Source organism: Cotesia typhae, unplaced genomic scaffold (genome assembly GCF_013202065.1).
Source record: "Cotesia typhae breed Kobodo isofemale line unplaced genomic scaffold, CoteBio_Ctyphae contig_11, whole genome shotgun sequence".
In the NCBI taxonomy this organism is placed as follows: Eukaryota; Metazoa; Arthropoda; class Insecta; order Hymenoptera; family Braconidae; genus Cotesia; species Cotesia typhae.
In genome coordinates this window covers 2,619,783-2,641,099 of record NW_027423711.1, presented here as the reverse complement: position 1 = coordinate 2,641,099, position 21,317 = coordinate 2,619,783, and the positions used below count along the sequence as shown (strand labels likewise).

Here is a 21,317-nt window from a genome sequence, read left to right as displayed (position 1 = left end):
TTACTATTATTTATTTTAAAATCAATAGCTTAAACCGTGAATAATTTATTTTTTTTTTTTTTTATCATTAATTCAGTTATTTAAATTATTTAATAAGCTTTGTGATATTCAAACATAGAATGTTTTGTTTTCAACTTTTGCTTTTAGGAAATAAAATATTGACATTTAATTTATTTTTATAAATGTGAAATATCGTTCAAACTTATTTGAGAGTTAAATTATTTCATTTCACAATATTATAAGTTTCAAAGTTTTATGAAACGTCACGATAAATAATGAATATTCAATATATTCGTGAAAGGCAATATTTTATAATGAAATTTTTTTTAACAAAATTTCTTTGAAATTAATTTACTGTATCAATTACAAGCAAAATATAAATAAATTTTTATTAAATAGTAATAAACAAAAGTTTAAAAAAAAAATTAAATCAATAAGCTTGAATAAGAATTTCTTGTTTGAAGATTTAATTAAATTCTGAAGTCGATATTGCTGTTGTACAGAGTGCATTTAATAAAACAAGAATTTATATTCACTGTTCGAATTTAAGTTTAAAAAATTGACAGTTTATGTCAAATAAATATTAAACTGTTTAATTTTGAATTTTTATTTTACTTATGTTTATTAACGTTTATTAAAAAATAATTGAAGGATGTTTTTTACGCCTGGGGGAATCTTTAAATAATTCGTAATGAAAAATAATAATTTTTTTTAACCACTAAAGACGTTTTTAATTATTTTAATGTCAAACTTTTTTGATTCACAAAAAAAGTGAAAGTCTCTTTAGTTATAGAAAAGGGATACTATTAACTTTAGTGGAATTTTTCATGCTGTTATGATCATTTTCAGCCGACGTTATTTTTATTATTCACGGTATTTTGTGAATAGAAAAGAATAGAGTATTGGAATCATGAAAATACAATTTTCTTTGGAATGATAACTAGAGATATAAAAGACCGTGAATGCTACTTTGATTTTAAGAGGGCAATTTCATGTAAATATGAGAAGATGACGATAATAACTTTATTGCAAGTATTTGATTATAAGATTACTTTAATATTTGCTGTCTTGTGAAGGTTTAATAAACTAATCACAAGGCAAGTTGTATCTTATTTGCTGACATAATACTTTATACTTGTTTAAAGTTCTTGCGTAAGTAACGGCTTTCAAATAAAATATACCCTTCAAAGATTCCTTTATAAATGTAATTAACCGTTTTAATCTCAACCTTAATTGAGTCGGAATAAAATTATTTAATAAGATAATTATCTCTTTTCTTCTCGAAGTAAATAAACTGAAATTAATGTCGCATAAGAAATTTAATAACATTTTTTTCACTAAGTACTGAAGTTTATTTTATTTAATTCTCGATTGGTCATAATTTTTTAATAGCCGAACTTCAAACTTTAACGTAAAATAAATGAATAGATTTATCAGTTAAGTGTAGAATATTCTAAGATGGATGTAATAAATTTTTAACGGATCTGCAAATTTGAAAATACTCACGGACAAAAAAGATTACACTGATTTTAAAGAAAATGATTTTCTTGTTTCAAAAATTTCTTCAATATGGTATTTTTGGTTCAAGATTTTGGCTCTTGAGTCAAGTTAAATTTTTTATCATTTTAGTTACATTTTCAAAGTCGAATGATAATAATTTAAATTCAATGTATTAAGACTCTTCAATTCTTTAAAAATTTAGAATTTTGACACCAAAGAGACAAACTAAAAAAATGCTTACAATAATTAATAAAAGTAAAATAATTCATAGAATAAGGAACGATGTATTGAGGAGTATTAAATGTAATTTTAAAAAGACATTTTTTCAATATCGCTTTTTCATCGATTATATGTGTTTAATTAATTAACTATTCATACGTATCGGAGTGCTTTATTTATAATCTGGACGTAGATAGAAGATTAAATGATAAATGATCAACGATTAATTTTAGTGCTCCATCAATAATTATTTGTACGTCATAAATGTGGACAAGATAGGATCATAACTTGATCCTATATTTAGTGTTTATACTTTATTTTTGTAATAATATTAATAATTAACAAATCTATCAATTTTGTTAATTCTGTAAAATTTTATATGACAAAGGCAACTGTACAATGTAAGATAGTGATTTTTGTAATATACATTATGGTAAATATTGTAATTTTATCAATCGTTATTTTATTTTGTTGGTTATTAAAATGTGTAATTTTCAGATGCCTGAGGAAGGTCTAATAAATGACCGAAAGGTCGCATCATATCTTGTCCACATTCCTGATATACAAATAATTAATAATTTTAATGTCCGAAATTTTCTTAAATGAAGATGCGGATATGGATAGAATTTTGTAAATCTTAGCAAATATTAATGTAAGATACAAAAATATTAGACGGTAAAAAGTGAATAGATAAATTTTCAATATAGAATGGTTATCATTTCTATGTTGCATGATATCGAGGATTTTTAAGATTTTTTAGACATTTTGATAATGAAAACTTTAAAAAATAGTAAGCTTTATTATAAAATTGAAATAAACTAAATGAAATAAGCAATTTTTAATAATTGATCGCAATAAAAACTTATCTTTTGAGTCATTAATTTACTTATTTCCAAGAAATAATTTTTTTTCGGTATAACAATTAAAGACTATTTAGTTTTTGAAATATACTTTGATGAATTATTTCAAGTTTTTTAAACGATAATGTTATTTTAATTGAAAAACTAAATGTATCGATTGAAGATAGTATAGCTCTTAAGCCAAGAAAATCTAAATCAAGACAAGAAATTCTTAAAGCAAAATAATCATTTGTCTTCCAAAATAAATTATTAGATCAATAAAATATCTCTTGAGTCAACATAAATTTTCTATCAGTGCAGTTATATTCAAAATCATACTATTAAAATTTTTTTTTCATAGCAATTTTCAAAATACATAATGAAAGTATTAATTTTGATGTAATTACTCACTTTTATAATAATATCTCAATCAATAATCAATACTCTATAATTATCAATATTTTATGGTTACGTCGCAGTTCATTTATTCATCATAATGAAATCTATGTAACATGGTACTGAGTAGCACTCTACAAAGCTTCAATTTTTGTTTGTTGCATTGCTATTTACTCTTTACTCAGTTACAATATAACATATCGATACTGCCATTCTAATACGTCGTATTCCACAAAATTTGACTTATTGACATTTGAAAAATAGAATCACAAAAATATTATACAAGTCATATTAAAAATATAAAAGTCAAATAGTTTGATAACTATTTTTGAAATAAATATTTTCATCCGTTGAATCCCATTTAAGCAATGTTAAAAATTATTTTTACCGTCTGCTGCAAAATTTTCTAAATGTGGAATATGACGTACAAGAATGGCAGTATCGATACAGTAATTATTACCAGAAAAAAAGCAATTAATCCTATTTTAAAGTATTATTTACGATTTAATAAAAAGTGAGGCTTAATAGCATGTAGTACGATGAATATTACTATTTATCCTCTGTATGCATTGAAAAATATTTAATCTTATTGTTCCGTAGAATTACAGTTCATTGAAAAGTTTTTCCTCTCTACAATCAATGAGTCGGGGTAATAAAAATGTTTTTGCATCGGTTACACTTCATGCGTTTTCTATTCAGTATTCAATCTCACTTTTCCATTCATTATCACTAATTGTTTGAGCTTTAATGAGTTTCTGCATGAATTATTTTAGGTGATAAGTGATAAGTTTTGAACTCACAGATTTCAGTTTAAATTCCATTGAAATCCATTTGTAACATTAATGATCTGCTTCGAAAAAACATTAGAAAGACTTTAAATTATCTTCAATGTAATAATATTGTTTCAACAAAGAGAACGTCTTGATTCAATTAGTCTTTTTTTGGTACAAATCAAATTTATTTCTCATTGCATCCAACAACGGTTTCTTGTTTACATCATAAGTAATTAAATTACTTATATATTTACACAATTTCCGTTTCAATTCTCAACTTGAGTGTCAGTAGAGTTTAAAGACTATGAATTAACGTCAGAATTTATTTAATGTATGCAAAACATCGTTTCTTACTTTGTTGTGATTTACAGTCGCTAAATCGATAAAAAAATTCATATCAAATGTTATAATTCAACTATATATACAATGTCTTTATAGTCTTTACAGCAAATTAACTTTTTCTATAGTTTCGTCAACTATCGCGACAATGTGACACTACTTGCACCACAACCCTCGGATATTGAACTTTCAAAGAGATATTAATGACTAGTTTTAACCCAGAATGACCCATATTCACCGAATATAGACCACGTTAATAGAATAAGCACCACCGGGTGAAATAATTTAAAAAACATTTCTTGGTCTTTCTAATAAGTAAAACAATTTATTGAATATTCATAGCCGAGAAGAACAAATGTTAAAGACTACATTAAGTCTCTAGTCTCATAAAAACTTTAACAAGATTCTTACTTTGCAATCTTAACTAAATAATTTATCTACAATGAATCGATACTTTTTTAACATTACTCGCTATTAAATATTTAAAAATTACACACTAAAATGGTGATAATAATTTTTTATAAACAATAATTTTCATAATTAATAATTGCTCACCTCAAAATGTCACAAAATATATTTCTAAAGATGTTATTTGTTACTGTCCGTATACAAGTATATTTTTTTTTATCGCAAGAATTCTATCAATAAGAAACTTTTAATTGATCAAATTGAACTATAAATGTTTAGATCTCGATAAAAAAAAATTTTTGACATTATATTTTTTTTCTTCGAGTTTAACGAACCAAATTTATAAAGTGGGTACTTAAAATATTCATCATTTCTTGTTAAAAGTTATTTTAGTTATAATTTTATATTCATGAACATATAATAATAATAATAATAATAATAATCGTAATAATAATAAATCAATTAGAAACTTGATCAGTCAACAATCTAGTACATTAATTGAATATTTTCTGTTTAGACATCGGCAGTATCAAATATAAAATATTTAAATGAATTAGAATTTTTTAAATCATTAGTTTTTTTTAATTCAATTATTTTCTTTTCAATATTTTATTTATGTACATATTTACGTAAATATTGACGTAATATACAAACTAGCATCTTATCAATAAAATTGCTGAAATTACTGAAAGCAAAAAAATTTTAATTTAATAAATGGTCGGATGTAATCATTGATAACTTAGCTCAGAGTATGAGAGGGTTAATACACGCGTCTTCGGGCAGGTGTATTATTCTGGATCCCGTGGCATACACAAGTAGTATAGGCCAAAGTGCACACAACGGGGGTAGTTGCGTGACGACATTGAATAGCCTTAAGTACCGGTTCATATTATATCTATACACAAGGTACATATAACATATTAATGCATATGTATATATAACATAACAAGAACAAGAATAGAGACGTAAGGGGTATTATCCTAAGCCGTCTGATAAGCCTTCAGATATCACTGGGAGTACATTGACCGGTCTAATATAGATTTTTTTTATTAAATTAATTAATTAGATGATTAAGCAAAGGTAATTTTGGTATAAAAAATTTTTAATGATGATAATAATAAAAATAGTGATAACTAGCAACCTTGCAGTCACTATGTGATTACCGTGACTTGTAAAATATGAATAATAAAATTTTGCTTTATTAAATTAATGACTTTTGTTAAATTGCTCTGGAATTTTTTAACTATTGACGTTTTTGAAGATATAAGCTCATCCCAGTGTTACACTTACCAAGAGCTTTCATTTGAGTACCCACATGCATTTTGATATATTTTTCATATATATATAATATATATAAATATATAAAATATATGAAATATTGATGTGGGTGCTCAAATGAAAGGTCTTGATGAGTGTAACATCGGGATGAGCTTATTCCTTTAAAAATTTCAATAGTTCACGAGATACAAGGTCATTTCTTAATTGTGCATCTAGAGGTAGATCATATTCAAATGCAGCCTTAATATTTATTATCATAAATTGACTATTGGTGAGAATGATATGAAACTTTGAAGAGGCACAACTCCAGGTCGACTTTTTCGATACTAAATTTAACCATAACAACCCATTTTATCATACAAATAGACTGGACACAAAATTTTGCTTATTCTCTTAAAAATGTAGATAGCAAAATTATTTATCCATGAATTTACTTAACTTTTGTTATTCATATCATTCTTTTCAAAAGCCTTGATAAATAATTATTAAAGATACAAGTAGGTCGAATTTAATTCAATAATACCAAGTTCTAAGTTTAATTCATTTAAATGATTTAATTGTGTCTGGTAAATTTGTAGCAGTAATAAATGGTATAAACATTCAGTATAATAGCGTCAAAAAATAAATACGATAGTTGAGAATCGAAATTAACAGCCATGAAAAATTTTAGATTGGATCGGTAATCAATTTTATTCTTATATGTAATTTTTTATGATAATTGATCTATAAAAAATAGCTCGAATTAGAAAAAAAAAAAAAAACAATTTGAACCAAGAATAATATTTTCAAGATTTTGTGCGTCTTCATTCAAAAAGAAAAATTCTCTAACTAACTAAAAAATTTAGTTAAATCAAAAATATGCCATTCAAGTAGACCTTTTTCTATTTGATGTAAAATAAGGAAATTTTTCAAAATGATGGTCTTTGTTTAAGAATTTTCTCTTTATTCAAATTAATTTTATTGGCCTTTTAATATTTTAGTATATGAATTTTTAAGTGAATTATAGACTATGAAATAGGTCAGCTTCTAAAAAAGTTACACCTAACTTTTATTTCAGAAACGAAATCAAAAATAAAAAATTATTGAATAACCAATATGGACTCTTATCAGAAATAGTCTATTTAAAAAAATATTAGTTAACCATTCTGTCTCGTGCAGTAGTTAATTTTTCAGGTAAATTAAAAAAAAATAACTCATATCTCAGAATCGACATAGTCTAAATAACGTTGTGTATTTTCCGATTTATTACGACATATTTGACAACGTAAGTAGTATAAACTTACTTTAGTAAGACAGTACAAGAATCAAATATTCTCATGTATAAATAAGAAAATAAAGAAAATTTTATATCTGGCGTATTTATTTGATAAAACAGCTTTTTTTCAGGATTTTAAACAGCTCTACAAATAAAGCTAGATCAAGCACAAATACTGAAGGATATGAAAATCAACTGTAGAGAGAAAGTACACAACGGATTAATGCAAACTGAGATGGCACGAAAAATATAAATACCCTTTTAGCTTTAGATCACAAAATTTTTAAATTCCTAAAGCCAAAAAGGCGTACAATTTGCGAGTTACGCTCTTTTAGCTTTGGAAGTTTTTTTTTCGTTTTTAAGGTTAAAATATGTTTGCAAAATGATTGGCAAAAAAATCTGTTATACGCTCTTTTGACATTTGGAACGCGAAATATTTCTTTTATTATGAAAAAGTTTTGCTTGCATTACAAATATTTATTTAAAATGAAAAAAAAACTCATTTTATTATAATAAATATATAATTCAAAGTATTTTTTAAGACATAGAAAGAAAAAAAGTCTTGAGTCAAGCGTAAATTTTTTTAAATCAAGAAAATCTTACGGAAGACTGAAAATTTTTTGAATAAAGTTAAAATTTCTTGAACGAAGTTAAAATTTTTTTTTTTATTGATATTCGACCCTTGCCGCGTAGATTAAGATTTTCACAACCCAAAAAGACTGCAACGTACCACTCCCAACAGTTAAAGTCGGCGATATGACCACAGCAGTTAAAACCGAATAAAAAAAAAAAAAAAAATTTCTCAAGCTAAAAAAATTTCTTCTTGCTTCAAAATAACTTCAATCTTCCTTATAATTTTCTTGGATCAAGAAATTTTTTTTTTCTGTGCACTAATTATAAAAACTACTAGGTTTCTCTAATAAAGAAAATAATTATTAAATTTGGCATAAATACACATTGTTATTAGTCCAATGTAGGATATATCGAGTGTCCTGAAGCCTAATATAATAAGCAGTATAATGCACAGTATAGATGTTAGATGTATCTAATATCTCGAGAACAAACAAGCCCGTGCATAATATAATATAAATGTAATACATTGTCAAGTATGGATAATAGGTAGTGTTGTTGTGCATTATGTTACGTTGTGTTAACAGAAGACCGGGAGCAATGCGACACAGGTCACTCTGGAGAATCTGGAGCTCGACGCTGCTGGTGAATACAGCTGTGAGGTATCGGCTGACGCACCATCCTTTCACACCGCCATTGTATACGCGACAATGAATGTCGCTGGTGAGTAAAGAATTAAAAATATTAAATATTTATATACATCTTGCATTGAAATAAAGGGAAGGTATTTAAAAACAAACAACTGCGGTTATAAATATAAACAAAAATGAAAATAATAATAATCTACCTGCGGAAAACAATAAGAGAGTTCTGAATCTGGTATAAATAATAAAAAAACTCCTCGCGAGCAAAAATAATAAAAATGTTAATAGTTAAAAATATGTCAAATAAAATAAATAAAGACTATATATTTTTTTTAATCTCGGTGAATAAATATAAGCGGGTATCATGGTTAAGAGCTCAAAGGGATTTTATAAAAAAAGGGCATCTGACGATGTAATTAATTAATGAAAATACCGTAGGTATATAATATAGCACAGTATAGTCTAGTGCAGTATAATACAGTAGTGCCTAATTAATGAAACGCTCTAGGTGCACCACCTCCTGGGCAACCTGAAGTTGTAATTAATGAACGGTAAAATGTTATTATGCGGGATTTTTGAAGGGGTTGATGTGTGTACACACACCGCAACCACCACTTGCCACGTACATTGGTAATGCGGCGAAACGGAGATTGATGAGTACGGAAATGTGATTAGCTTTGTGGCGAGTTTATCGTCGGGTTGTTCGTTTATAATTGATCCACAGGGAACACTCATCTCGTCCTATCCTATTATATCCTCCCTAGACTATACTCTGTACTAAGCTGCTAGTCCTAGTACAGATACCGACTCGAGATGGGGAGATAGGGAAAGATTGCCTTAATGATGCTGCTAAAGTCTAAACAAACTTAAATACACCGTCATTACAGTATTGGTTATTTATTTATGCCGGTATAAACTTCATTTCCTTTACACTTTACGCTCCGGCCATAGTTACTATGATGTACACTGTATTCTATTTTATTTCATTTTATTTTGTTTATTTTATTTTATTTCGTATTGTAGTTGGTTTCTGTTCGTCCGGATGCATTTTTAAAATAACATAAGCTCTTTTAAATGCAGGAACATTATTTCCTGGTGTACACCGGGTTGTTACCTATTTAGTGGTTTATTTTGTTACAGAATTACCCACTCAGAGACCTGAAATACATGGACTGAGGAGAAAGTACAGGATTGACGATACACTTAGGGTTAATTGTACTTTAGGAAGAAGTAAACCTGCTGCTAATTTGACGTGGTACGTCAATGACAGACAGGTTAGTTTACTTTTTTTATTTTTACATTTTTTGGCAGTAGTCAATTATTTTATAACCAAATATAAACGTTCAATTTCATATTTTTTCTCTATAGAAATTTTTTTATCAGTTAAAATTTATTATTAAACAAAAATTGCTGTGGTATTTTACACAGTAAAAAATTTTGCGTCATTGCGTCAAAAATTTTTGTGTTAAAAATTTTTATGTCAAATATTTAACATTTTTTTGTGTTGATATAACAGAATAAGTGTTAAATTTACACATAAAAGTGTTAAATATTTAACACAAAAATTTTTAACACTAATTTCTTTGACGCAATGACGCAAAATTTTTTACTGTGTATTAAACTAAAAACCATAATGTCAGATAAGCTTCTTCCTGTAAAAAAATTTTCTAATTTGCCTTTTTATAGCTTTTCAACCGATTTTAGTATTAAAAATCTCTGACGGTGAGCGCATGATCGCTTAATCTTCTCCTTAGAAGAGAATCAAGTCTGAGGTAATATAAAAAAAAACTGTTCTTTTTTACTCTCCTGAGAAGCTTGTCTGATATTAGTTATTAGCTTGATCTCTAAAAAAATTAAAAAATTATAATGAGTTACTTTTTTATTCTTAGTTTGATTATTATACAAGATTGTCCCAGAAGTAACGAACACCATTGTAGCATCTGATAGAAAAAAAAAATTTGTAATGTTTGAATCAGTTTTTATTTCTCGGAAAAAAATTTACTTGAATTAAATTAAACAGATGAAAACTCTGGATTTAATTAGCTGAGTGATATTAAAAAAATACGAAAAATAAAATAGTAATGTTGTGGTTTTAGTCAGTAATTGATTAAATTTATAATTAAAAAAATGCAAGACTTTTAAAAAAAGTTACGACTAGATATATTCTGAATTGTGAAATTAAAGTTCATTTATTTCATGTATTTAATTTTTATGCGGCTAGAAATTTCAGTTGAAACGGTAAAAAAAATTACTACTTTGAAGTATCTAATAAGAATGTTATCTAAAGCTGTAATTTTCTCTTAGAGGTTGCTGTGCCTCGTATAATTATTATGCGTTATATTAATTTTCAAGTTCTCTTCTTTGTCTTTAAAAATAATGAAAAGAAAAAACTAAAAAATAATTCGTGCATTGAAGTTATTAAAAAAAAAAAAAAAAAAAAACTCAATTAAAAATTACAATTTTTATTCACGTAAAATTTTCAGTGTAAAAATAGATACCGAGCATTTTAAATGACCGTGCAGTGTAAAATAACAGTGTAAAATTCTCTCGGTGTAAATTTTCCATCTGTGTAATTTTAACGCGGTGTAATCTACTTTTTTTTTTTACACCATTGCGTGTTATTCGATGTATTTTGATTTTATGAGCTACAGTTGGTCATTAAATATTTTTAATTACTTAATTTTTATCCCGAATTAATTATATCAATATTATTTGTAGATAAAATAATTTGTTGAACATTTTAATATTTTTATAAATATTTATGTCGATTATATATTTATTAATATATATTACTGCAAGTAATGCAATAATAATAATAATAATACACACGCTGAGGAATTTGTGGTAACGATTACCATCATTCATATTTAATAATTACAATTCCCAATGATAATTTAAATATTATTCACTTTCATGTTATTGGTTAAGTTTGCAATAATAACTATTACAATCAGTACCATCACGATAGTAATGATAACTACAGGAATGAGCTTATATCTTTGAAAATATCAACAATTGCCAGTCAACATTCAAACTTAATAATTATTAAGTAATAGAATTTTGAAGAGTAAATATTTGATGTTTAACGAATATTTGTTGGCAAATGCTAAAATTGAAAATTTACTATTTAATAAAAACAATTATAAATCGTCAAGATTTATATTGCCTTAAAAAATTAAAATGTAATAATTTACAGTTGAATTTTCAAAACTGAAAATTTTAAACACTAAAATTTATAATAAAATATTAAAAATATGCAGAATGGTGTACAAAGTCTAAAGTAATTATAGCAACTTGACTCTTGCATTTTTTTTAAGCAATAAACGTTTGTAAAAAATAGATCATTTTCATCAAAACACAATATTAAATAATAAACCGTCAAGATATAGATTTAGCTCATAATAATGATGAGATGTTCTTCAATTTATCAGTTGTACGGCGTAAGAGTTAGTTATCGGTTTGGCAAGCGCGCGCGGCTCGGGTTCGAATCTCTATTAGGGCAAATTCGATTATCATTTAATGTCTACTAGAAATTTGAATAGCGCGCTACGCGCGCGCCTAAATTTCAACCATTAATGAACCGTGACCCGATTTTTGCGAGTTTCGACCTTTGACTAACTTCAAGACTATCATGTATTTTAATTTAGAGGATAATTAGCGAAAGTTAAGTCTAAATTAAGAGTCAAACGGTTTAAGCTTGCGTTAGTTCTACTTTAAAATTAAAATAAAAGAATGTCCATTAAAAAAATTTTTTTTATCATTTTTTATCAAATGCCATGGGCCAGACTTGGAAATTAACTATAGCCCAGTCCTGGTAACCAGGCATGGGCCAGTCGTGGTAACCAGACTTGGTCCGACTTATCATTCCAGACTTAAAGCTTACAAGCTTGGCCTATCATATAGTTGGGCCAAGCCTGGGTCAGCCATACTTTCTTACATGGATAGTGTTTTTCGATACTGAATTTGAATTGAAAACAAGAAATTCTTATTTTAAGATTTAAAAAAATTTTGGCTTAAGTCAATAATATTTTTCTTTAATTAAGTAGATTTTTTTTTGTCAATGCATATAAAACTTTTTCTGTAAAATTCGTACTTGAAAACTTTACATACAGTCAATGTGCAATATGGAAGTTAATCGTTGTTAAATATCGCATTATTAAATTATTCAAAGCTTTGTAATCAATATATGTGGCAACACGCACAACAGTTACATTCTTTTTAGTTATTATAGTTTAACATGACTGAATAAAATGAAAAATTTTTTCTCTTCTTGTTTTGAAGCTAAAGATACATGTGCTTATTATATGAAGATATAAATTTAATTATAAAATTAGTATTACTTAAAGTACAGTAAAATTTTGATTTTACTAGTGACATAAATAAATAAGGTATAGTTAAAATTATTACTCTTGACAGAATAATATTATAATTCGTATCAGTTTAAAAATATTAATGAAGATTAAATGTTTAACTATTGAAACAAGCGGTAATTTTAATTAACTGTAAATGGGTGCGATTAATAATAAGTACGTGCAAAAGTTATAATTAATTGAAATACATAATCCATTCAAAATCCGCATGTATATGAATTTATTATTAACCAACTTTGATTTTAAGAATCATTACATCCACGAATATTTAAAAAAGTTAGTTCGCATTGAGAATTCGACACTACAATTACGATATTTAATAATTCAATATCCATGTTATGAACTCGGCGTATCATTGACATAAGCTTGTTTGTTTTATAAATAATAGAATTGTTGCATTATAAAAACATGTAAGCTAATTCAAATGTATGATGCGCTGATTGTAAATTTCAAAAGTTTTCTGCATCACTGAAACAAGCAGCGAATAGCGTGGTGTTAATTAACGGAGAAACATATCATGTGCTCTATCTTCTTTATACATAACCGAAAATTAATTTTTTTGTTATGAAGTAACAAAAGGAAAACGTTTCTCAAAGAAAAAAAAATAGTTAATTAAAGAGAAATATTCTTGGCTTCAAGGAAATTATTTTGAAAAACGAAAAATAAATTGTAGTATATATGTAACAGCGGTTGTAATTTCATTTACTACACTTTGGAAATCTTAATTGAAGTCTTCCTGCTATATTCCATTTTGTAAACAGAAAGAAAAAATATTTGACTAAAAATTTTTTAAATAAAGTCAAATTTTCTTCAGCTAAGAAAATTTTTCAATGTTTTACAATAATTTTAGTCAAATTTTTCTTGGCGCAAGACATTTCTTTTTTTTTTTTTTTTTTTTTTTTTTTTGTATAAATGGAACTACAGTCGCTGTTGCACCCACTACAATTTATTTTTTGTGAACGAACGTTATTTAAGAATTTTAATAACAACAAATACTGCACTTCATTAAAATTTATAGTCGTTTAAGTATAAATTAACACATATTTGATAATTTTTACGGCTTAACTTAGTGAATATTTTTAACTCAGCGGTGAAAAATGTAGTGTAGTTAGTGACTTTTACGATCGAGAATATAATTTTTATAATCCAGATAGTAAATCTGTTTCCACTTCTTTATAATAATAATGATCATTATGCGTGTAAGTAGAGACGTATACAGACAGACTAAAGAATTTTATATTCTTTGTTTATGAACTAATTTCTTCGTTCAAAATAACCAAAAAAATAAATTTTATATTTGAACTCATTTCTAAACGTTTCTGAGATTAACTTGCAATGATAAATACTAAAATAAACTTGAATAAAGAAAAAAATTCTTTAAAAAATTTTTCGATCAAGTAGAATTTCCTTAATCCAATAACAATTTCTTGATTCAAAAATTTTTTCGATTTAATTAATAGAATGAGGCTCTTCAAAATGATATTTTTAGTTCAAGAATTGCACGACTCATAATGCAAAGCATCAGAGAGTGTTTTACGATCGAAAAATTTTTTTTGCCTCATTTCGGCAAATATCTTTATTATTATAGCCTTATTAGTTCACGGAATCAAGATATTTTGCATACTATTGTCAAGATAATTTAATGGAGATTAATTATATATTTTTTAGAAATTTATTAAGAGTAATAGAAACGAAAAAAAAAATATTAAAATTTCGGCTGTTAAATTTTTTCTTTTACATTTAATCAAATTTGTCCTTTTATTAGTGTACAAAGTGAGAGAAATTTGAGAGTTGATATTCTTGAAATTAGTAAAAATTTTCGGATGAAAAACTTATTTTATTAACCCTCGATTTTTATTTTCTTGATTGAATTAGTGAATTTTAGAAATCAATTAAATCTAAATATCTCGAAGTGAAAATAAAATTTTGAAGAAAAAATTTTTTTTCATCAATTATTATTAATTTTTTTTTTTTTAATATGGAAAAAACGTAGAAAAATGTTGAACCATTAAAAACAAATAAATATAATTGAAAGTAAATAAATAAGTAAACATATATTGTTATAAAAGTGGGTAATATAAAGTAAATATAATTTTCAGCCACTACAGTCTCACGTGCGCACGTACAGTCCACTTGATACAAATGATTCAGAGTGGCAGATCGCACAAACTAGCTTGCAATTTCTCGTAACGCCGGACCACTTTATGTCGGGGAAGCTGAAGATCCGGTGCAGCGCCTCGATATACGATATATATTGGCAAAGTACTGAGGTGAGCGCGGAAGAAGAGAGACCGAGAGTTATACAATTGGAGCCAGCGGCAACTATAGTGGGCATCAATTATCTTCAACCTCCCCCGAACTTTCAGACTGGCCAACGAAAACCCGATGGACATCTTGACGTTAAAGGTAAACGACCCTATTATATTTTATCCAATGGAACTATCCACATGACCACACCCTGTCTGCATGTTTTTTTATCAAATTATCCATTTTTATTTTTATCATTTATTCTATTCCACTATTATTATTTTATCCTTCAGAAATACCATTTGCAATTACACAATTACTCAATGATCTTATTTAAATGGCAATCTATTCAACAAGAAATGAAGAATGAGAGCAATTAAATTTTATTTGCTTTTATAGAATTACTTATGTTATAATTGTAATTTAATATTGCTTTTTTAATTGGAGATATTTTTAAAATATCTGCGCGGAAAAAATTGACAATGAAAAATAAATACTCTCTTCACTCAAAAGTTCCTACATTTTTTTTTATTGTCATTATCACTTAAAAAAGTATCTGAAAAACAGTTGACCCTGCAGGCCAGTTCGAAACTTTCAGCTGTGACTAACCTCGTGCAGATAATTGCTTAAAGATTTTCAAATTTTAAAAACTGTCCGCTTCGATTCTTAAGTTTTTCTTCGGCTATAAAAATCGAAAAATCAACTCAGTTCATTTTTTTTCTTACCAGCTTAAAAAAAAAATTTTTGTTCTAAATTATTTTATCTTTGATATTTTTTATGAAAACAAAAAAATTATCGACTGTTCAATAAAAAAAAAAAAAAAAAAAAAAAAACTACTTGAATTGCATTGAAACTTGGAGATTTAATATATCTGTCCAGTTGAATGACGACAATACGAGATCGATAGCGAATTTTTCAGCTGTCAACTTGGATATTTTGAGGTTTGCAATAAAGAAACGTGATTCCTCCGGAACTGAAATTAACTCAGAAACTAATGCAGTGGCCTGAAACCAGTCAGTTTCTTCCCTAGGGAATAGAAGCAACTATTCAGTTTCTGCTTGCTAGCATTCGCATTGTTCTGGAATTGTCTTCTCACCTTATTCGCACTGAAAGTTTAATTTCTTATCTAATTTTGGGGAAGAGATGCCATGTTTCTCTTATGACTTATGAGAACACAAATGAAATTAAATGGCTAAAACAGCTTCCTGATGACAATGGAAAAATTTAAAATTTTCTGTGGATATATGACAGGAAGCAGGGTATCGCCTTCAGCTCGGTAGGCAATTTCAGAAGCAAATTGTTAATATTGAATTCGATAGTGTTGTCTATTATTCAAGAAATCTCGACTTGAAAATAAAATTTATTTTTTAATCTGTTTTTTATTTAAAAATTTAGCAATTGTCGGATATAAATTTAATAATATTTCATCTGATTAAAAAAAAACATGAAATACATGATTGAACGTTTGATATTTAATCCTCTTTGTCAGAGTCCGATTTGCAGATACATGTATAAATTTATTGAGGTTAGGTTCATTTATCGATTGCTAACGGCAGCAAAAAGCTACGAATTTTTTTGTTCTATCGTTATTTCTTCATTAATGTTTTTATGACAAAATTGACAGCTGAACTCGGAATCATTTTTTGAGTTCAACTTTTTCATATTTTCAATGAAAATATAGGCAGAATTATTTAAAAATTTTGTCAACACTGTTGAATTTTCAAAATAAAAAAAATTTTTTTTTTAAAACAGTTTTTTTTTTCTTGAATCAATACCATTATTTTTTTTATCAACAAAACATTTGTTTTTAATGAAATAAGCCATTTGTTTCGGATATAGTTTCATTCGCTTTGTAAAATATTTATTTGTTTTCTCTCAAATATTCATTTATTTTCTACTCGAAAAACTATAAAAAATATTCGTTTATTTTTATCACAAAATTTATACTAACAAATCAGCGATAAAACAGTAACATCGAATTTTTGTTAAGATATTTTTGTCATTTTTGAAACGCACGGTCGCTTTTTTCTAGCATTATTCGATTAAAATTTTCCTTCTATTGTCTATTAAAAAAAAAATTTGAAATATTTCCGTCGACAATAATCGCATTATCTTTCTCTTTTATTAATAGCAAGTACATCTATCGGAAAAATATTTCCGTTATTTCATAATACTGGAAATAACCTTCTGATAATTATTAAAAGTATATAAATATAAAATACTATTTTATATTAAGAAATTATTCCAAAATGTACAGAAATATTTAAGTCGTCTATAATCGTATTATTTCAATATTCCTCTTCGAGAATTGTACCAATAAACTTATAAACATACAGAATTGTCACATGTCAGTTATTTTCAGTATCTTATTATTTTATCGGACAAAATATTACTTCGAAATAACCTTCAATACAAAACAAAAAGATTATCTGTACCTGTTTTCACCAGAAATTGCATAATAGAAATACATCAAATATTCATAAAAATTGCGATAAAAACGTTTTCTTATTTTAAAAAAATAAAAATAAAAAACTAATCTGATTAATATTTAACAATTCTTTTATTTAAAATTGACTTTAATAATTACTAACTTTTTGCAATCGCAATCACTGATTACCAAAAAAAACTTTACTCTAACAATTTTTCGATATTTATAATCACAGTTTTTATGATTAGAGTACTTTTTAAATAAATTGAATTTATAATGTAGCTGCGACAGGATCAATTACCAATTATTTAATGGAAAAATATCATGAAATGAACTTAGAGAACCAACAAATTATTAAAAACTCCTCCAGAAATGTAAAATGAAAAATTAATCACTAAAAAGTTCAAAAAATTATAAAAAGACACAAATTCTGGTCAAGAATTTTTTAATAATAATAAATTTCGCTAAAAAAATCTTTTTTAAAATAAACACATGTCTGTCAGAATATTTTCTGTATTCTCTTAAATATATGGATTAATAATTGATATACATCCAAATCCAAATATAATAACTCTGAAAAATTGTCAAGATAAATTAACTATCGCTGAAAATTATATAAAACCATAAAAGAGACAAATTAAGATCAAGACTTCCACAATGACACTGAATTTAACTAATAAAATAAATTGTATCTTATCAATAAATCGGACACGAAATTTCCCTCATTTCCGTAACTTTTCTCTTAATGAAATATTTTATTTCAATGACCAAAAACGCATTGTAAAGTCTAATTTATTTTTGTATTATTATTTAATTTAAATAATATACTAACTTAATTTAAATTCTGCACCTTCATAATTAATAAAGCTCTCATAATAAATCCTATTATATTCAAAGTACAACCCGTATTAATCTATTTTCAGACATCGAATCTTCATCGTCGTCATCGTCGCCGTCATCCCAAGCGAGACTACGAGGGTCCTGGCAATTTATTTTTGAATTGCTCGTATTCCTACGACTGGCTATCAACGTCATCCATTAATGATTAATAATACCCCTACTTCGTAAAAAAAAATAAAAAAAACCAAAAAAAAAAAAAACAAATAAAATTAATAAATAATAAAATATAAAATAAAATAAAAAAAAAATTCTGTATTATATGCGTGCTTTGGAGCTCTTTATATAAATTGACGTGCTTGTAAGAAAAGTTCTCGTACAATTTAACGTGTTGATTATTCATTCTTTCTCTTTTTTTTTAAATATGTATATACATATATATATTCAAAAAAACCAACACTTTCTTTTTATCCAACACATAACGGATTACAATGGATTTACGGTGGTTGAGTGAGCATAATACTTCGGTTATCCACTCAGCAAATAGCCAAGTTACTTTTAGGTTACTTTTATTTGAACATAAATGAAAGTTTGATATGGATAAAAAACAATGAAAAAAATAATAATAATAATGAAAAACTACAAGTTTAAATAGTTTAAATTTGCAGGGTCGATTTCTCGTGTGGCGTATCCATCAGCGGCACATCAGCTCGTCATTTCCACTCATTCAAAGTTAGTAAGAACTGATATGTGATGCGATACTGTGTTCTATACAGAATAGACCAGTAAAGTTTAGGGAAAATATATCTGTCACGGATACACCGAGTAAGTTTACGCATTGTCAGACACCCTTTGCGAGTGTATTACATTAGCTTGTCCGTCAGATCGACGTGTACCCGATAATCAATAAACACCCGAATTGATGAAACGACGGATAAAACTATACTGTAAAAAAAAAAAAGAATTTTGGTGTGGGTATGATAAAAAATTTTTTGCGAGATGTTCACTTCACTGAGTGAAGTAACTATAACTGGACCGGACTGGACTGGATATTTTTTGATGGGCAGCAACCAAAAACTGGAGCGGATGGGATCAAGGATAGAAGTTTATGCTCTGGATGAATAGAGGTGACTTCATACAGCGGAATAGATGGATTTTAGCACGAGTGCCAGTTTAAATAGCAGATAGAGGTTGGGTTTCAGTCGCGATGATTCGCGGGTCCAAGCGCAGAAGCTCTGATGGCTAATCGATGTTGGCTTAAGCGACGTGTATGTGCTCAGCTCGTATACCACGCGATTACCGTGCGTATGTTATATCCGCGGGTAAACTTTATGAGAGTTACTTTACAGTGACGTAGACCGTCTACCAGTATATCTATGTATTTATGTGCACATATGTACTAGCACGTAAGCATCAGCATAAGTATGAGTAATATAAGTAGTATGTTGTATTATATGTTGTGTATATAGATGTGAAGAAGAAGAAGAAGAAGGACCGGAGTCGAGAGGGTTCTGGATGGAGGACATACATGTGTGGAGATGCGCGCACACTAACCAAACTATTCCCAGATAGTGGAAAGATGGATTGAGATGCATGAGAATCTCATACTCCAGAGTAGAAGCTAGGGATGGGGAGAGTTTGGATTTTAGAAAGTAAGAGAAAGAATGCGGGAAATAGAACAGAGGATAGGAAATAGGAAATAAGAGATGGAAGATGGAAGATGGAAGATGAGAGTGGAGGGGTGCAGTGGAAGAGTGCAAGAGTGGCGAGAAGAGAAATATTCCACCCCTTGGAAAAAGACTGCTATGACTTTTCTGTAGACGATTTGTCGGGAGGCGAGGGCACCCAGTGGAACCAAGTGAATCATCCCTTTCTCAAATCGTCGGGAATGACTCGACAGAGTCATGCGCGTCGATACAGCCATTGGGGGATTCTGAACGGAGAGAAAAACACGCTCCTAAGAGATTCCTGCATCGGTGATGCTGATGTTGATGCTGATACAACAGTGAATGAACAACAAATCGATTTTCGTGGATGTGTTGTTCCGGGAAAAATTTTCATGGTAAATTGGAAGGATTGCGGCGGGATTTTTGATCAGGATTTTTTATGCTTCGGGATTAAGGGTTCTGGAGATTTTAAATTTTTAAAGGGAAGATGGGATTTTTGATGCCAGGATTGGGATTTAAAGATTTTTTCATGGAAATTCGAAGAGGTTTCATTAAATTTGGATTTTGTAAGTAATTTGATCTAAAAATTGTGAAATTTAGTATGAATAGATTTTTTTTAAATAAGAGATGTAAATGATTAACTATTGTGTACGGTAGTCATTGTATTGAAGTCAATTTAGAATGTAATGATAGGTAATATATATTTAAGGAGTTCTTGAATTTTATCCATGAGTGTTTTTACAGTCAAAAAAGCTAGTATTATTCGTTGTAATTTTTTTGCCTTTTTTGCGTTTGTTTTTATACGATATCCTGAATGTATATAACTAATTTCATATAAAAAATAAAAGAATAAAGAATATGATATAGTTTAAATTGAAGACTATGAAATTATTGTATGATAATTTTCTAATTGCATTTTCGATTGATTGACTTATAATTAGTATTGTCTATCATAGAATTACAGATCAGAGTTTAGTTCAATTTGATATATTAGTAGATTATGGTTAGATAATAAACTGGTTAAATTTTCAAAGAGCTGCAAAAAAAAATATTGAACTTATGAACTTTTTGTATTTAACATTGAGTCTTATATAAGGAATCAGTTTTTGTTTTATTTTACAAATAGTTCCGATTAAATTTTAATGGAAATTGAGGTAATGTGGAAATATTATACATTCAATATTTTCATAATTTAAAGCATAGATTCAGAGCATGTAGACATATTATTTAAGAAAAATCTTCAAAAATGATTTTTTTTTCTTTCTTTAGTTTTTGATATTGCAAATTGAACTAATTAAATAATAATTTTTTATTTTCGGTTAAAGTAAAATTTTTTTTCAGGCAAAAAATGTCATTTATGTTCAAAAGAAATATTTGAACTCTTGAAAAATTTAACAAATGCATCTGAATACTTCCGATGAATTGAATGCCTCTCATTGAATCATCAGCAGGAATTCCAAGAACTACCCATAATTGCCTGAACAATAACAAGATATCCAAAAGAATTAAATTCTTTGATAAATAAAACACTAATGACGTTGTAGTGG

General features: G+C 27.2%; 1 protein-coding gene across 1 annotated transcript in view; it reads left to right on the top strand.

Annotated features, from left to right (window-relative positions):
• Positions 1-20,637, top strand: part of LOC141529026 (cell adhesion molecule 3-like) — a 33,718-nt gene extending 13,081 nt beyond the window's left edge. Inside the window, exons 3-6 of the mRNA XM_074245368.1 lie at positions 8,165-8,300; positions 9,362-9,495; positions 14,691-14,997; positions 18,190-20,637. Of these exons, the coding sequence (XP_074101469.1) occupies positions 8,165-8,300; positions 9,362-9,495; positions 14,691-14,997; positions 18,190-18,308 (696 nt within the window). The 3' untranslated portion in view covers positions 18,309-20,637. The remainder of the gene's footprint in view (positions 1-8,164; positions 8,301-9,361; positions 9,496-14,690; positions 14,998-18,189) is intronic.
• The last annotated feature ends 680 nt before the right edge of the window (positions 20,638-21,317 follow it).